Here is an 18,679-nt window from a genome sequence, read left to right as displayed (position 1 = left end):
TTATTAGAGGAGGAATAGATCATGTTTAGCTCTGGACGTCAAATTATTGTTTGATTATGTGAAACCCAAAGCGTGCCACCAAAAAAAGAAGCAGAAATAAAGTTGATTTGAAATTGGACAACTCAATAGTATTTCCTTAAGCAAAATAATCTCATTTTTGTTGGTGTCGAGAGCGCGCCTGGCGACGTAAATGCAGATTTTGAGTAGTGCGGAAGTAATGAAGGAAAGTTGACTGGTGGAAAACGCTACGTTGAATGTTGGTGCTTTCAGGAAGTGGGCTGGGGACCAAGTTTTGTGTCCACACTTGTTAAAACTTTCCAAGCCGTCTGAGGGGCAGAAATCCATTTGTGAGTTTGAGAAAGTGATTTAGTATGGTTTATAGCATTCTTAATAATTAAAAAAGTAATCTTCGTTTACCGCATTGCTTAGCTTAATATCGGTTAGATGTCGTGAGCTAGCCAGCTTGTTATCTGGCTTGTGAGTTGTGTGCCGACTGAGCAGACTTCTGCTGAAAGTTCTCGTAACTGACTGGCAAGGTAAACTATTTGCAAGACATATGTAAGACTTACTTTGTTTCCAGTACCTGTTCGCCAGCTAGCTTGCCAACATTGCTGATACTATTTTTGACTTTATAGTACATTACATTAGGTGCATGTGTATACATGTGTTGGTATTAGCCTCTACTTGTGACATGTGAACTTTGAACAGAATCTCTCGTTTAGAAGCTTATCATTGAAAACAAGGTTCGCATTGTTGAGTGATTGTATCGCTGGTAGTTCGCATGCAAAGGTTTGTTGCTGCCCAACAAAATTCGCTTGTTGGTTTATTGAACTGGTCTTAATGTTCCATCTCGTCCAGACCCGATCTCTGGAGATGACGCTACAGTGGACTGCAGTAGCTCTTTTCCTGTACGTGGAGATTGGAATCCTCCTCATCTTCTGCCTGCCCTTCATTTCAGCAAGGAGGTATGTGCCTTTTAAGGCCTTTCTTTCGTTTTATAAGCTCGGGAAACCATGATGGAGCTACTAACAGTGCTTCACTTTCCTACTCTCCTATGCTCTCTGACTCTCTCATGTACCTCTGTCTCTGCTCTCTCCCTGTTCTTCCTCTCCCTCTGTCTCCTCTCTCCCTCTGACTCTGTCCTGTACCTCTGTCTCTCCTCTCTCCCTCTGTTCTTCCTCTCCCTCTGTCTCTCCTGTCTCTCCTCTCTCCCTCTGACTCTCTCCTGTACCTCTCTCTCTCCCTGTCTCTCCTCTCTCCCTCTGTCTCTCCTCTGCCTCTCTGACTCTCCTGTCTCTCCTCTCTCCCTCTGTCTCTCTGACTCTCTCCTGTACCTCTCTCTCCTCTCTCCCTCTGTTCTTCCTCTCCCTCTGTCTCTCTGTCTCTCTCTGCAGATGGCAGAATATATTCCAGTTGAGTATTTGGAACCGGGTGGCCCGATTTGGGAACAAGTTTTTCCTCACCATGATCATTGTTCTGGTTGTCCTCTTCCTCGGTTAGTGACAGCAGTCCATCACAGCTGTGTGCAGTAGTAGTATGCTAGTACACACTAGATACGATACAAGCGTATATGAGATGTAGCTCAGTGGTTAGAGGATTTCATTACAGATCAAGAGGTTGCAGGTTCAAATACCCAATTAATACATTATTAGTAAGTCTTAGCATATAGCTTAAATTAGCATAAAATGAACTCTGCCATTCTTCTCATAAGATACAGAAAACACAGGAAGTTGTCTTAGTTCATTGAGTTTAGAATCAGAATGAGGTGTGTGTTGTCACTCAGATGCTGTGCGAGAGGTGAGGAAGTACTCTGGGTCGGAGCAGAGCAAAGACCCCAAGCTGCATCCCAACATGTTTGACCACCTTCACATGAAGCTGTTCAGAGCCCAGAGGAACCTCTACATCTCTGGCTTCTCTCTCTTCCTTTGGCTGTGAGTCTTACATCACTTCCTGGACACTTCCTGAATCTTACATCACTTCCTGAACAAGTCTCCTCCTAGTTAAATCGGTCAAACTCAGTAGTTTGGTAACACTACATCGGTAGTGTTAGTATGTGTGTGTGAGTGCTGACGAGTGACTTGGTGACCCCTGTGACCTGCAGGGTGATGAGGAGGGTGACCACCCTGATCAGCCAGCTGGCCAGCGCTGAGAGCTCCACCGCCTCGCTGCAGACACAGGCAGACAGCGCTAACCAGGTCGCCAAGCAATACATGAAATACAACGAGCTCCTGAAACAGGTTAGCTCTTAGCATTTGCTAGCTAGCTTTAGCTCACCTAGCTATCAGGCTGCTGTGCTGTACCTCACCTAGCTATCAGGCTGCTGTGCTGTACCTCACCTAGCTATCAGGCTGCTGTGCTGTACCTCACCTAGCTATCAAGCTGCTGTGCTGTACCTCACCTAGCTATCAAGCTGCTGTGCTGTACCTCACCTAGCTATCAGGCTGCTGTGCTGTACCTCACCTAGCTATCAGGCTGCTGTGCTGTACCTCACCTAGCTATCAAGCTGCTGTGCTGTACCTCACCTAGCTATCAAGCTGCTGTGCTGTACCTCACCTAGCTATCAGGCTGCTGTGCTGTACCTCACCTAGCTACCACTTCCTACGAGGCTATCTCGTTGTTCATGATTATTGACCTATGCACTTTTGTAAAGCTCTCTTGGAAGTCGCTTTGGATAAAAGCGTCTGCTAAATGAATAAATGTAAATGTACCAGGCCACTGTACTTAGCTATCTGACTAATGTAACTGGCCAAGTAGCTCTGAATAGCATAGTCCAGTTAGCCTAGAATACAGTGTCTCTATCACTGCATCTGAGCTGCAGCACAACCAGGTAAAGGTTGAGCCTGTTGCAGACTCTGCTGGAGAGGAGAGGAGATGAGGCCACAAGGGAAGGAAACCAGATGCTGAGGAAGGAGGTGGAGAAGCTGAAGGCTGAGCTGAAAGGCTCTGAAGAAGGTGGGTACACACATCGGGCGCACATACGCATATGTATACACTCACATATACACACACACACTCAGCCAGGATGCCGTGTGTCCCCAGTGTTGAGGAGGTCTGAGGCGGAGCTGCAGGCCCTGAAGGAGCAGCAGGAGGGTCTGGCCCTGGAGTACGACTCACTGATGAAGGAACACCACAAGCTGCAGGTGACTCTCTACCTCCCTCTCTCATCTCCCTTTCTTTCCTCTGTCTGTCTCTTTCTTACTCCAGGCTCTGCAGGTGCAGTTGTATTTTATTTAAACTGGTCTTCATCTCTTTCATAAATATCTCTCTCTCCTTCTCCCTCCCTCCTCTAGATTCTCCAGGAGGAAGGAGGAGACAAGAAGGATCTGTAGTTCTGGGTTCACCACCAATCAGAACCAAGCCACACCACCCATCCTTACTGCATGGCATCACACGGGGGGTTCTCTGGAGACCCCTCCCCTCACCTGGCTTATAGTGTGCGTGTGGCTTGTAATATGTATGTGTGTATGAGGAATTTGGGTCTGTGAATGTGTATGTAATTGCAGCATGTGACCGGCGTGTGTGTGTGCTGTAATTAGAAAGGCCCATACAATACTGCTGTGAGCACTTCCATGTGTAATGCTGTGTTTGTCTATGCCACCAACACGCTTGAACCTGTACAAAGGGGGCACAAACTTGTACCCTGGGGTCTGGAGCAGGAGTCTACTGTAGACCACTCCTCAAGAGTTTCCACACAAAAAAACGATGAATATTTTATATCAATGTCTTTTTTTCTTTTTCACATCACATTGCAGCTTTTATTTACATATGGTTGAATGTGAATTGCCGATAATAAATACTTTCTTTTTTGTAACAGTTCAGTTGATTAAATCTGGTGTTCCGTTAGGGTTAGGGTTAGTCTTTGTCCCTTTCACTTGCATTCATTCAGCACCCTCACCCTTACTCTCACCCTCACACCCTCACTCTCTCACCCTTACTATCACCCTCACTCTCTCACCCTTACTCTCACCCTCGCTCTCTCACCCTCACTCTGTCACCCTCACCCTTACTCTCACCCTCTTTCTGATCCATCAGATTACTTCCCAGGAGAGTGTAGGGTGACGCCACACGACCTCATCCTTCATGGAGTAACGCCCCGTACATCCAGTCCCTCAGGGGTGGTTAACGAGCAGAGTAGACAATCAAACCAAAAAAAGAGGCATTAGGATTGATAACTCATGTTTTTCACATATTACAACAACAACATTGTATGACACTTTCTAATGATCTCAGAACATCCTATCAGTACTGCTAGACTAGCAGGCACTTCCTGCTGGTCAAGATGTGAACTGGCTACAGTATTTGTGTTCAAATTACAAAACAGTCAAATAAAGTTTATCTAAAAGACTTCTGTTGTAGTTGTTACAATTATAATAATAATAAAAAGTACATGTAAAGCATATATTCTGTACAAAATGACAAAACAATAACCAGCAATAAAATGGGGAGAGGAGAGGGAAGAAGAGAGTAGAGGAGAGGGGCGTAGAGGCGTGTTGTAGAGGCAAACACAAAACATGGGTTCATGAGCAAACATTGTGTGAGATGACAAATACGTGTTTGTGTGTAGTAAGCATGTGTGTGTCTTGTGTGTGTGAAAATGCTGTGTTTATGTGTAAGAATGTGTGTGTGTGTGTGTGTGTGTGGGGGGGGGGGGGGGGTGTTGTGAGCCATATTGCAGTATTACTCCTTGGAACAGAAAGAGCATCTAAAAAAGACCTGATAGAATAAATACCATTCCCTCCTTCCTTCCTTCCATCACACAATCCTGTGGTTAGGGTTAGCCCCCCCAGGTATTTAATGTGCCCCCCCAGGTATTTATAGGCACATTTCTCCCTTGTTTCTATAGTGTTGTGTCTAAGTGATGTGCTGGCGACTGAGGTCAGGCCATTGAGGCAATGTCCTCCTGTTTCAGGAGGGTCAAAGGGCAAACTCTCACTCCTCTTTTCTCCCCGAGGTCTCTGATTGGTCGGTCACTTCCGCCTCCTTCAAAAGCCCCCCCTTCTCACTCTCATTATCTATTGGCTCCTCTTTGCTGGTTGGTTCCTCCTCCTCACGGATGGCTGTGATTGGCTCGGCAGGACTGCTGATGCAGCTAAGCTCCTCCCCCTTCGCCGCCTTCTCCTTTGTTTCCATGGCGATGACACTCTTCCACATCTGGTGGTTCTGCAGGAGCTGCTGGGTAATTGGACAGAACACCCTCCTGCCCCTTCTCCCTCTCCTCTTCCTCCTCCTGCTCACACCTGCTCCTGCCTCTGTAGGACAACACACACGCGTCAGAGGCTGGATGTTAGAGGTTGGATGTTAGAGAGTTTGGATGTTGGAGAGGTTGGATGTTAGAGAAGTTGGATGTTAGAGAGGTTGGATGTTAGAGGTTGGATGTTAGAGAGGTTGGATTTTAAGGAAGTAGAACTCACGAGAGCTGTCTGAGCTTGTGGAAGCATCGTGCTCTGACGTGCCCTCCTCCTGCTGCTCCTCCTCCTGCTCCTCCTTCTGCTCCTCCTTCTGCTCCTCCTTCTGCTCCTCCTTCTGCTCCTCCTCCTGCTCCTCCTCCTGCTCCTCCCTGAGCCAGTGTCCAGGCATGAGAGCGGCGGCGTGGTAGGAGGAGCAGAGTGGGGCGACTATGTGGCTGATGAAGGAGTCCTGCAGCCGGGCCAGCTGGGGGGCGGAGCCGTCCATGAAGGGGCTGATGGGTAATCCCAGCCTGGCCTCCTCATCCCCCTGGAGACGTGCATTATGGGAAGACAGGTGAGGATGACAACCATTTATGTCACAAACTTGAGGCCAAATTGATCTACTTCTGCTATCCACCGGGATGCCTTCAGTCAGGAAGAAGAATGCTCGTCTACACAGCAGCAAAGGCTCCTGGGTAATCAGGTGTGTGATGTTCAGCAGCAGCAGGACCCAGGGAGAACACATCTGGTAGGAAAATACTGCTCCTCATGCAGGCCTCAACACACACACGCTCACACACACACACTCACTTTCAGTACAGTCTACTGATGCCATTCCTGCTGGTTACCATGGCAACTGGAGACCTTGCTGACTGCAGCCCATCTCTAAGGGTTCTGTCCCTGATCCTGCACACTCACTCACACCCACCACACACACACACACACATACTCACACACACTCACAAATGCACATGCACACTCACACATGCACAGTCACACACACACACTCACGACATACACGCATACTGTAGACATGAATACACACACTTTAGAGGCTGGGTTTAGATCAATGTTGCTGCACTACCAGAGTTCTTGACGCATGGTGCATATCACACACACAGTGAAGCCTGTGTAGATCAGAGTTGTTTTACTGAGCACCCACTCCTGCAGTTATAAGTCTCCTCTCCTCCTCTCTTCCTCCTCCTCTCCTTCTCTCTTCCTCCTCTCCTCCTTCCTCTCCTCCTCCTCCTCTCCTCTCATCAGACTGCTGACCCACTTTGAAGCTTCATTATTTAGGAAGAGGGAGGAAGGGGGGAGGGGGGAGGGGGAGGGAGGGAGTGAAGGATGACAGGGAGGGAGGGAGATGAATAGAGTGAGAGGAAAAAGAGAGAGAGAGAATAAGCGTGAAAGAGGGAGAGAGAGGGGGGGTTAGTATAAGGGTGATAGAAGAGAGGGAGAGAGAGAGATGTGTCAAGGTTTGATTGCATGTGAGTTTCTACTGTGTTAGGAGGGTTAGGGTTATGAGTTAGGAGGACTGTATTTGTGTATTTGTATTTGTGTGTGGAAGAGCGTATGTGTGAGCATGTGTGTGTGTGTGTGACAGACACATGGAGAGAAAGTGGTGTAAGTATTGGGAGATCTACAAGTTAAAGGAGTCAGATGGCTGAACGTTAGGAGTTGGGCTATTAATCGGAAGGTTGTTGGTTCGATTCCCGGCCGTGCAAAAATGACGTTGTGTCCTTGGGCAAGGCACTTCACCCTACTTGCCTCAGGGTCCCTGTACTTACTGTAAGTTCGCCTCTGGATAAGAGCGTCTGCTAAATGTAAGACAAACATTTTGGAAGAGTGACTTGCAGTCATGTTGTGTGTCTGTGATTGTGTGTGTGTGTGTGCATTTGTGTGTGTCTGTGTATGAATGAAAGATGTCACATGACATATCCTCCACAGCAACAACACCTCTCTCTCTCCTTCTCTCCCCCCCCACCTCCCTCTCTCCTTCTCTCCCCCCCCACCTCCCTCTCCTTCTCTCCCCCCCCACCTCCCTCTCTCCTTTCTCTCCCCCCACCTCCCTCTCTCCTTCTCTCCCCCCCACCTTCCTCTCTCCTTCTCTCCCCCCCCACCTCCCTCTCCTCCTTCTCTCCCCCCCCACCTCCCTCTCTTCTCTCCCCCCACCTCCCTCTCTCCTTCTCTCTCCCCCCCACCTCCCTCTCTCCTTCTCTCCCCCCCACCTCCCTCTCTCCTTCTCTCCCCCCCCACCTCCCTCTCTCCCCCCACCTCACCTCTCTCCTTCTCTCCCCCCACCTCCCTCTCTCCCCCCCACCTCCCTCTCTCCTTCTCTCCCCCCCCACCTCCCTCTCTCCTTCTCTCCCCCCCACCTCCCTCTCTCCTTCTCTCCCCCCACCTCTCTCCTTCTCTCTATACCATCTTCCTCTCTCCCCCCCACCTCCCTCTCTCCCCCCCACCTCCCCTCTCTCCTTCTCTTCCCCCCCACCTCCCTCTCTCCTTCTCTCCTCCCCACCTCCCTCTCTCCTTCTCTCCCCCCACCTCTCTCCTTCTCTCTCTACCATCTTCCTCTCTCCCTCCTTCTCTCTCTTCCTCCATGGACAAGCTAGTTGCAGCATTGACATTTCAGCAGCAATTTTATATATATATATATAAAAACACATTCTGTCACACATAAATGCACACCTACTTACAAAAAACAAACACCAACACACAGACACACACAAGACACCTACTGCACAACGCACGCACACATACACAAGAAAATGTTGAGATGTTTCTCAACATGCTAATGTAGCTCTCACATGCTACCTCAACATGAAGTCATCCCACTCAGAGGGCCCTCAACATGAAGTCATCCCACTCAAGAGGCCCCTCAACATGAAGTCATCCCACTCAAGAGGCCCTCAACATGAAGTCATCCCACTCAGAGGCCCTCAACATGAAGTCATCCCACTCAGAGGCCCTCAACATGAAGTCATCCCCAGCCACTCAGAGGCCCTCAACATGAAGTCATCCCACTCAGAGGCCCTCAACATGAAGTCATCCCACTCAAGAGGCCCTCAACATGAAGTCATCCCACTCAGAGGCCCTCAACATGAAGTCATCCCACTCAGAGGCCCTCAACATGAAATCATCCCACTCAGAGGCCCTCAACATGAAGTCATCCCACTCAGAGGCCCTCAACATGAAGTCATCCCACTCAGAGGCCCTCAACATGAAGTCATCCCAGCCACTCAGAGGGCCCTCAACATGAAGTCATCCCACTCAGAGGCCCTCAACATGAAGTCATCCCACTCAGAGGCCCTCAACATGAAGTCATCCCACTCAGAGGGCCCTCAACATGAAGTCATCCCACTCAGAGGCCCTCAACATGAAGTCATCCCACTCAGAGGCCCTCAACATGAAGTCATCCCACTCAGAGGCCCCCCACTCAGAGGCCCTCAACATGAAGTCATCCCACTCAGAGGCCCTCAACATGAAGTCATCCACTCAGAGGCCCTCAACATGAAGTCATCCCACTCAGAGGCCCTCAACATGAAGTCATCCCAGCCACTCAGAGACCCTCAACATGAAGTCATCCACTCAGAGGCCCTCAACATGAAGTCATCCCACTCAGAGGCCCTCAACATGAAGTCATCCCAGCCACTCAGAGGCCTCAACATGAACATGAGCATCAGAGGCACTGTTACTTCGGAGTGAGTGCGTCTGTTGCCAGGTAACGGTGAATTACTTGTCAGGCTATTTGTGGAGGAACATGACATCACACTGTAGGACAAATGGGACTCCTGTCTCCATGGCCACCTCATCTACTGTGAGGGTTCTAGAGGTACCTGCTGGTAGAACTCGTTGACGATGCGCTCGGTCCACTGCAGGTGCAGATCCCTGCTCTTCAGTGGCCCGTCGATGTCAGCCAGCTTGATGCACATCTGACACACGAGCAGACGGTCATTCTCATTGGTCCAGTCGATCCCCGAGCAGCCCTCCTCCCCCACCTGTAGGGGAAGCCCCGAGCCAGACATCAAATACTCAGTAGTCTAACTGTGACATTTATTGGTTATTAAAAGTCATGTTTCTAAGTTCACCAGAAGTTCTAGACCTGGCCTATTTTTCCCTGAAAAACATATCACTGTCGTGTGCATATAGCCAATTGGGATACATTAGTAAACCTTTCAAAACTTGTTTTTCACACACACACACACACACATCATATCGTTTTTTATAACCTTTTTTGCAACTTAAAAATATATATATTGTTTTAACTTTTCAAAACTCTTTTTGAAAAAAAATCACCCTTTTGAAACTTTTTTTCAAAATTATTTTTTCAACCCTTGGAAGATTTTTGTAAGATTTGTTTTTTAAAAACCTTTGGATTTGTTTTTTTCACACACACAACACAAAAGGTCATCCTTTTTAGAAACCTTTTTAGCAACCTTTTTTTTGCAACTATTGTTTGCTACTTTTCAAAAATATATTGTTTTAAACTTCGAAACTCACCACACAAACATTATAATGCACTCTACGATAAGTAGCCTAGTCTGCGTTATTATTTTAGGCTCCTCGTCTCAATTACGCACTAGGATTTACTCCTGAGAAGCGCACCTAGAAAAGTAGTTGATTCAATAATTTACGATTATAATTATGTTTTATTTATTTGGTACTGTATTATTTGGTAACTATGATTTCGGTTTCGAAAAGCAACTATTAAAAACATAAGCCATCAAAGAAATGTTGTCAAATAAAACCTCAAATTTAAGAATGTTCTTGTGATTTTATACATCCCTAATGTTGTGAAATAAAATTATGCATAATAATTGTGAAATCGTGATTATTCCGCAGACTAAATTGTACCATCAAAATCTCTAATCGTTGCATCCCTAGTGTACAGTCGTCTAAACCTAACCCTCGTGTAGAATGAGACATTATTATCACTATATTAATACCTTGGCGTTGAACTCTGCCAGGAAGTCAAAGTGCTTCTTCAGGTCGGTGGCCAGGATGGCCTCGATCACCAGGAAGCGGAAGCGCTTGAACTCCACGTGGCTCAGGCTGGACAGGAAGTTGTACTCTGGCCTAGACAGGAAGAGGCTCCAGGCGGAGGCGGCGTGGTGATTCTCCAGGACCGATCGGTCGTTGTACAGAACGGCCTGGGGAGATAGAAATGTTAGTTCACAACAAGAATCACAATTTTTTTTTTTTGCCATGTGAGTTCACACAAACAAGGAGTTTACTGTGGCAAGCAGGTGCACACAATAAACATATACGGATCTTAAATAAGAGTAGAAATGTACAATAGTCTAAGTAATTGTGGGGGGAACTAATTCTAAACAACTAAACTAAACAACTAAACAATATGTATCATATAAAAATATAAAATAGATATATAAAAATAGGAAGACATGTCTCTTCCCGTCTCTTCCCCTCACCTGGGGAGCGCCGGTGGTGACCAGGAAGGCGTTGGTCCTACCAGGGTGGTCGTAGTCGTGCATGGCGGCCGCTACGTACAGCGCCATGAGCTCCAGCGCCGGAATGAGACCTGAGAGGCCCCTGGAGCCGGGGCCGGGGAAGCCGGGGCCAGGGCCGGGGCCAGGGCCGGGGCCAGGGCCGGGGCCGGGGCAGCCGGGGCCAGGGCCACCACACGTCATCCTGGACACCAGGTAGCCCCCATGGAAGGGGGAGATCAAGGCCGGCTCACCATCTGGAAGTAAAAAAAAGGGGGGGGGGTGAGTTTACACAGATGAACTGACATCTTCAGACAGACAGTCCTCCAGTTCTTGTGTGTGTGGTGTGATTCCTCACCAGAGCAGGGTGTGTGTTGGGGCAGGGAAGGCAGTCCTGGCACAGCCTGGGTGGTGAGGTACCACACTGCATGGAGCACATCAGTGGCGTGGATACGGTTATGGTCTGGGAATGAGAGCACACGCTGCAGTACCACCACACACCAGCTGAGAGCGCCCATGCACACGCTGCAGTACCACCACACACCAGCTGAGAGCGCCCATGCACACGCTGCAGTACCACCACACACCAGCTGAGAGCGCCCATGCACACGCTGCAGTACCACCACACACCAGCTGAGAGCGCCCATGCACAGAACAGTCAGGTGGGAGAGGAGGGAGGATGCTGCTGTGCTGTACAGACCCCTGGTGGATGGATAAGGAATTCTATACATTTAGTGTGTATCCCTCTGCGTGTGTCTATGTGGAGGCTTGGAGGTGTGCGTGTGCGTGTGTGTGTGTGACTCACAGGGAATGTCTCTGTATCCGTTCTCCAGTGCGGTGAAGTAGTTCATGAACTCTCTCACAGGGATCTGAAATATCTCAAACAAACCTGTGTCCTCAAACAGCCTGTATGAAACCTGCAAGACACACACACACGCACACACATCTGTCAAAACAAGAATTGTTCTCATTGGATTCATTGCTACTTAGCTGACATGAAAAAAAATCACCTGTAAAGTAAAAACAAAAACAAAAAGGGCTATCCTAGCTAATGCTATCATTGCTAATGCTGAGTGGCAAAAATGTTCCTTGCTAACTGGCTAATGCTAACCTGAGAGAGGATGTGTCCAGTCCTGCCGTGAGTCTTCTCCGCCAGGGTGAAGATGGGGAAGTTCCAGCGGGTCAGCTGGCTCATCAGGGGCTCCAGCTCTGACATCACCAGGAGCTCCGGGGCCAAGAGGGGAGGGTCCTGGGGGGTGAGGAGGAGGGAGGTGTAGGAGTGAGGGGAAATGTGGTTCCCTATCTACAATTAACAACACAGCCCCAGTACACCTACCTCTTGGGAGGGCAGCGGGGGGCCCAGCAGGGCCTCGGGTTGGAACTCCCTGCCCCCCTCGGGGTCCCTGGGGGCCTCCCTGCCCCCCTCGGGGTCCCTGGGGGCCTGCCTGCCCCCCTCCTCCTCGGTCAGTGCAAAGTCGCTGCTGTCGCTGTGGTTGGTCTCGTAGGTGCTGTCGTAGTCCGAGGAGGCCAGGACAGGGTCGTCTGGATGGGGGGAGGGGAGGCAGATTATCACTGATTGCACATCTTATTGCAAGATTCCAAAATCCTACGGATCCTTTTAGTTGAGGGACCCAGGGTGATGTGGGGTGTGTGGGGTGATGTGGGGTGTGTGGGGTATGTGGGGTGATGTGGGGGGATGTGGGGGTGTGTGGGGTGTGTGAGGTGATGTGGGGGGATGTGGGGTGTGTGGGGTGTGTGGGGGGATGTGGGGTGTGTGGGGGGATGTGGGGTGTGTGAGGTGATGTGGGGGGATGTGGGGTGTGTGGGGGGATGTGGGGTGTGTGGGGTGTGTGGGGGGATGTGGGGGGATGTAGGGTGTGTGGGGGGTTGTCGGGTGTGTGGGGTGTGTGGGGGGGTTGTGGGGTGTGTGGGGTGTGTGGGGGGTTGTGGGGTGTGTGGGGGGATGTGGGGTGTGTGGCGTGTGTGGGGGGGGTGTGGGGTGTGTGGGGGGTTGTGGGGTGTGTGGGGTGTTGTGGGGTGTGTGGGGTGTGTGGGGTGAGGTTGGGGGATGTGGGGTGTGTGTGGGTTGTGTGGGGGGATGTGGGGTGTGTGTGGGGTGAGGTGGGGGGATGTGGGGGGGTGTGGGGGGATGTGGGGGGATGTGGGGTGTGTGGGGTGAGGTGGGGGGATGTGGGGTGTGTGGGGTGAGGTGGGGGGATGTGGGGTGTGTGGGGGGATGTGGGGGGATGTGGGGTGTGTGGGGGGATGTGGGGTGTGTGGGGTGAGGTGGGGGGATGTGGGGTGTGTGGGGGGATGTGGGGTGTGTGGGGGGATGTGGGGGGATGTGGGGTGAGGTGGGGGGATGTGGGGTGTGTGGGGTGTGTGGGGTGATGTGGGGTGTGTGGGGTGAGGTGGGGGGATGTGGGGTGTGTGGGGGGATGTGGGGGGATGTACTCCCCACCTTTGAGTGGAGTCTCCTCATGCCCTTCTCCCTGCTGGATGAAGGGACGACCACAGCTGCAACACACACGCACACGCACACCAGTCAGGACATCTCATCTGTACTCCAAACACAGAGTGTGTGTAGGTGTGTCTCTGTGTGTGTGTGTGTGTGTACCTGCTACAGAGAGGTGGGGGGCTCCAGGGAGGTGTGGTGGAGCTGGGGGCGCTCAGGCTGTGCGTGAGGGGCCTGCGGGGGGGCCTGGGGGCCCGAGCAGGGGGGCCAGGGAGCTCCACAGAGCTCCTGGCTGTGGGGCTGGACACTGGGGTCCCCTGTAGGGGGCGGGCGGAGCAGGGGGAGGCCAGGGGGGAGAACAGGCAGGGAGGGTGACCTGGAGAGAGAAAATGTGTTCATGGGATACACATGTGCTTTCAAACTGTGCACATGTGCTTTCAAACTGTGCACATGTGCTTTCAAACTGTGCACATGTGCTTTCAAACTGTGCACATGTGCTTTCAAACTGTGCACATGTGCTTTCAAACTGTGAATTGATCTTAAAGCCGTAACACACACAAACACACACACAAACAAACACACACACACTAACACCCACACACCTGCTCTTGCGTGCCGTCTGTTGTAGATGTGTTTGGAGGCGGAGCCAGAGTAGGAGGAAGACAGGGGGCGTGTCTTCCCTGAAGCCAGGGGGCGTGTCTTCCCTGAGCTGCTCCACAGATCACTGTTAGTACTGGCACAAGCACAAGCACACATACATATACACACACATACACACAGTAGTTTGGGTCTGGTTAAAGATGTGTGTGTGAGGGTGTGTGAGTGTGTTACCTGCAGGAAGGGATGTCTTTGGGGCTGCAGTGGTCTCGTCTGATTGTACCAGGCTCCAGAGTGGGCAGGCCTGTTGCTGAGGTGGTGGTTGTCCACGACGATGAGATTCTCCTTAGCAACCCTGGAGGCAAGCTCCGCCTCAGTCGCTGCAACACACACACACAGAGACACACACGTGCACGCACACACATGCACACACATGTGCACACACAGACATGCACACACACACACGTGCACATGCACACATACACACGCCAACATCAATATTTCAGACTGATATTGTTTATGATTGTGTGTGTGTTTGAGAGAAAGAGAAGGCGTGAGTGTTGGTTAGAGAGACAGAGAGAGTATGCGTGTGTGTTAGAGAGACAGAGAGAGTGTGCGTGTATGTTAGAGAGACAGAGAGAGTGTGCGTGTGTGTTAGAGAGACAGAGAGAGTGTGCGCGTGTGAGATAGAGAGACAGTGAGAGCGTGCGTGTGTTAGAGAGACAGAGAGAGTGTGCGCGTGTGTTAGAGAGACAGAGAGAGTGTGCGTGTGTGCCATGTGTGTGTGCGTGCATTGCTGCTGTACCTTCGGCAGGGCCAACTTCTCCGCCCTGTCTCCCCCCTCCACCTCCTCAGAGGCAGGAGCGCATGTCGCAGCCAAGGACCGGGGGGGCAGGGGGCCCAGGGGGCCGGCAGGGGGCTGGAGGACCTGGGTGCTCAGCAGGGTGCTCACAACCCTCAGGGAGCCCCAGGCCCTGGGGGGGGAGCGAGGGATCAGCCAGCAGATCTGAGACCAGACCATGGGCCTCCCCCATCACAGAGATATCCACCATCACACTGGTGCCTGGAGACTGGGGAGAGAGAGAGGGAGGGAGGGGGGGGAGAGGGAGAGGGAGGGAGGGAGGGGGGGAGAGGGAGAGGGAGGGAGGGGGGAGAGAGAGAGGGAGGGAGGGGAGAGGAGGGGGGGAGAGGGAGGGAGGGGGGGAGGGGGGGGAGAGGAGGAAGGGGGGGAGAGGGAGAGGGAGGGAGGGAGGGAGGAAGGGGGGAGAGGGAGAGGGAGGGGGGGAGGGAGGGAGGGGGGGAGAGGAGAGGGAGGAGGGAGGAGGGGGGGAGGGAGGGAGGGGGGGAGAGGAGAGGGAGGGAGGGGGGAGAGGGAGAGGGAGGAGGGGGGGAGGAGGGGAGAGGGAGAGGGAGGAGGGGGGGAGAGGGAGAGGGAGGGAGGGAGGGAGGGAGGGGGGGAGAGGGAGGGAGGGGGGGGAGAGAGGGAGGGGGGGGAGAGGGAGAGGGAGGGAGGGGAGGGGGGGAGAGGGAGGGAGGGGGGGGAGAGGGAGGGAGGGGGGGGGAGAGGGTTAAACAGAGTCAAGTTGGCATGAAGCGAGGACGGTGCAATGTTAGTTTACGTCACACTGCTCTGAACCACACACTACTTCTGTGTGTTTGTGTGTGTGTGTGTGTGTTTGTGTGTGCATGTTGACTGTATGTGTGCAGCATAGAAGTATGATGTCATTGATGTCAGTAAACAGACCCTCTATAGCTCTCAGATATCCAGACTGATAAAATTAACCAAGCAGGCAGACCATCCCTCTACACATCAACACACACACACGTACATGCATACTCACACACACACGTACAAGCACTCACACACACACACACATACACGTACATGCATACTCACACACACTCCCTGCTGTGCTTACTCAGTGTGCTAATGAGATCACGTGATCACTCTCAACCGAACTCTGTCCCATCTGCACACACCCTCCAGCTGCTCTCCCCTCCTCTCCCCTGCTCTCCCCCCCTCTCCCCTGCCCTCCCCTCCTCTCCTCTCCCCTCCCCTCCCCTCCCATGCCCTCCTCTCCCATGCCCTCCTCTCCCCTGCCCTCCCCTCCTCTCCCCTCCCCTCCTCTCCTCTCCCCTCCCCTCCCCTCCCCTCCCCTGCCCTCCTCTCCTCTCCTCTCCTCTCCCCTCCCCTCCCCTCCCCTCCCCTCCCCTCCCCTCCTCTCCCCTGCCCTCCCCTCCTCTCCCCTCCCCTCCCCTCCCCTCCCCTCCCCTGCCCTCCTCTCCCCTCCCCTCCTCTCCCCTCCCCTCCCCTCCCCTCCCCTCCCCTCCCCTGCCCTCCTCTCCCCTGCCCTCCCCTCCCCTCCCCTGCCCTCCTCTCCCCTCCCCTGCCCTCCTCTCCTCTCCCCTCCCCTCCTCTCCCATGCCCCCCCTGCCCTGCTCACCATCATCATCACCACCATCATCATCACCATCATCTTTATCATCGCCACCATAACCACCATCTCCCAGTGATGTTGTGAGTGTGGCAGGTTAGGGGTGAAAGCTTTCCTGACAACAGAAGCATCTTAATGCAGAGCCTCTTCACAGCCAGAACACCATAACCTCATCGCCCTTCATACCTCCTTCACTACAGACACGCTCATCCCTCTCTTTCTCTCTCTCCCTCTGTCTCACTGTTCCTCTCTATATCAAATCAAATAAAATAAAAATATATTTGTATAGCCCTTTTTACAAGCAATGTCACAGAGGTCTTTACATACACCCATAGAACTAGCCCTCAACCAACCTAAACCCTCAAGGAAGACAAGGAAAAACTCACTAGAGAAGAAAAATTTAAGAAACCTTGGGAAGAGCAATTCAGTGAGGGGCCCCCTCCTCCAGAGATGGTTGGTGAAAGAGAGGTGCAGAACACAGGCTTAACATAGTCATACATTTAAATTTAGTCATTTTAGCAGACGCTCTTATCCAGAGCGACTTACAGTAAGTACAGGGACATTCTCCCCGAGGCAAGTAGGGTGAAGTGCCTTGCCCAAGGACACAACGTCATTTTTCACAGCCGGGAATCGAACTGGCAACCTTCTGATTAATAGCCCATTTCCCTAACCGCTCAGCCATCTGATCATACAGTCTCACGGTTCCTCCCTCTCCCTGTCTCTTTGTTCCTCTCTCGCTCTTTCTTCTCTCTGTTTCTGTAGATAGGGTTAAGGTTAGGGTTATAGTTCTATTGTTCTACAGAGAAAAAGATAGACGAAGGAGGTTAAATATCTATCTACAGTATTTCTAACCTTGGGAATGTTCCTCACCTGATCTCATCCCTACATCATCCATCCCTCCATCATCCATCCCTCCATCCCTCCATCATCCATCCCTCCATCATCCATCCCTCCATCATCCATCCCTACATCATCCATCCCTCCATCATCCATCCCTACATCATCCATCCCTCCATCATCCATCCCTACATCATCCATCCCTCCATCATCCATCCCTCCATCATCTAGACACATTTGTTCAACCTCCCCCCAAACACGATCGATGGGTTTCAACCTCATTTGAACCACAATAAAAGAACATATACACACACATAGAAAACACACCACACACACACACAGCCAGGCTGCGAGGACCCTACCTGGTTGGAACTGTTTCTCTGAAGTGTCATGATGCTCCTGGTCTCTCCTCCTCTCTCTGACTCTCTGTCTCTCCTCCTCCACTCTGTCTCTCCTCCTCTCTCTGACTCTCTGTCTCTCCTCCTCCACTCTGTCTCTCCTCCTCTCTCTGACTCTCTGTCTCTCCTCCTCCACTCTGTCTCTCCTCCTCTCTCCATCTCTGTCTCTCCTCCACCTCTCCTCGCCCCTGTCTTCTCCTCTCTTCCTGCCCTGCTACCCAGGCAGCCTCAGCCAATCCCCTGCCTCGATGCTGCCAGGTGTTGTAGAGGAGGGCAGGACAGGAAGTGTTGATATTGAACATAGTTTGTTTCTAGGATACGCTCGGTCAAAGAGCAAAGGCCGTCTGGCACAATAAACACATTGTTGGTTTGGGTTGAAGTGGGCACAGCTGTATGGTGTTCTTCATTCTCCCCTGCAGAGGCAGGTTCTACAGGTTCTAGAAGTTCTGCATGTTCTACAGGTTCTGGAGTTTTGCAGATTCAAGAAGTTCTGGAAGTTTTGTGGCCTGGTGGTCAGAACCACAGAAGAAGAACACCCATACAACCATTCTATTAGTTTGTCCCAATAATACTAGTAGTGTGGTAGTATGTGTCCCATACTGTCTCCTCACTACCTCCTCACCCCTCCTCCTGCCCACAACCTCCCTGCCCAGACCAGACTACCACAGCCTGCCTGCCCAGACCAGACCACCACAACCTCCCTGCCCAGACCAGACCACCACAGCCTGCCTGCCCAGACCAGACCACCACAGCCTGCCTGCCCAGACCACCACAACCTCCCTGCCAAGACCACCACAACCTCCCTGCCCAGACCAGACTACCACAGCCTCCCTGCCCAGACCAGACCACCACAACCTCCCTGCCCAGACCAGACTACCACAGCCTGCCTGCCCAGACCAGACCACCACAGCCTGCCTGCCCAGACCAGACCACCACAACCTCCCTGCCCAGACCAGACTACCACAGCCTGCCTGCCCAGACCAGACCACCACAGCCTGCCTGCCCAGACCAGACCACCACAACCTCCCTGCCCAGACCAGACTACCACAGCCTGCCTGCCCAGACCAGACCACCACAGCCTGCCTGCCTGCCCAGACCAGACCACCACAGCCTCCCTGCCCAGACCAGAGCACCACAGCTCTGTCTGGCAAAACTCTCCTCCTCTAATTTCCTTTCTATACTCCTCACTACTTCTTCTGCTCTCATCTCATCTGTCCAGGAGTCCCTCCCAGACTACAAATACACAACCACACCCACACAATCACTACCCAGGGGGAGTTACTGGGAAGATACCATCTTTTATTCATCCATGTGCATCAGACCAGTCACACTCTTCATCCATCTC

At 51.8% G+C, this 18,679-nt stretch overlaps 2 protein-coding genes across 2 annotated transcripts; one reads left to right on the top strand and one right to left on the bottom strand.

The window, feature by feature from the left end:
• Nucleotide 1: 1 nt before the first annotated feature.
• On the top strand, nucleotides 2-3,816 carry LOC134037970 (B-cell receptor-associated protein 29-like). The gene is made up of 8 exons (XM_062483552.1): nucleotides 2-347; nucleotides 859-965; nucleotides 1,395-1,495; nucleotides 1,784-1,931; nucleotides 2,102-2,237; nucleotides 2,850-2,952; nucleotides 3,040-3,140; nucleotides 3,291-3,816. Exons 2-8 carry the CDS (start codon nucleotides 874-876, stop codon nucleotides 3,327-3,329), a joined length of 720 nt encoding a protein of 239 aa, XP_062339536.1. The 5' UTR covers nucleotides 2-347; nucleotides 859-873; the 3' UTR covers nucleotides 3,330-3,816.
• Nucleotides 3,817-4,644: 828 nt separating this feature from the next.
• On the bottom strand, nucleotides 4,645-17,328 carry LOC134038008 (cGMP-inhibited 3',5'-cyclic phosphodiesterase 3A-like). Its single transcript, XM_062483602.1, is given in 16 exon segments — nucleotides 4,645-5,249; nucleotides 5,412-5,715; nucleotides 9,005-9,166; nucleotides 10,115-10,318; nucleotides 10,598-10,869; nucleotides 10,971-11,075; nucleotides 11,418-11,529; nucleotides 11,724-11,861; nucleotides 11,949-12,154; nucleotides 13,074-13,129; nucleotides 13,230-13,449; nucleotides 13,670-13,762; nucleotides 13,909-14,044; nucleotides 14,470-14,646; nucleotides 14,648-14,734; nucleotides 17,299-17,328. Coding segments are annotated over 16 exon segments (2,622 nt in total). The 3' UTR covers nucleotides 4,645-4,929.
• Nucleotides 17,329-18,679: the final 1,351 nt, after the last annotated feature.

The sequence above is a fragment of the Osmerus eperlanus genome, chromosome 17 (assembly GCF_963692335.1).
Source record: "Osmerus eperlanus chromosome 17, fOsmEpe2.1, whole genome shotgun sequence".
NCBI classification, from domain to species: domain Eukaryota; kingdom Metazoa; phylum Chordata; class Actinopteri; order Osmeriformes; family Osmeridae; genus Osmerus; species Osmerus eperlanus.
The sequence above is the reverse complement of the archived record's forward strand: the minus strand, read 5'-3'. Positions and strand labels throughout refer to the sequence as shown.

What these genes read in the sequence shown, in the direction of transcription:
- LOC134037970 (XM_062483552.1), top strand. Translation starts at nt 874, where the DNA reads ATGACGCTACAGTGGACTGCAGTAGCTCTTTTCCTGTACGTGGAGATT. An exon ending in CCCTTCATTTCAGCAAGGAG is followed by an intron (nt 966 to 1,394) that starts GTATGTGCCTTT and finishes CTCTCTCTGCAG; the next exon opens with ATGGCAGAATATATTCCAGT. An exon ending in AGGAACACCACAAGCTGCAG is followed by an intron (nt 3,141 to 3,290) that starts GTGACTCTCTAC and finishes TCCCTCCTCTAG; the next exon opens with ATTCTCCAGGAGGAAGGAGG.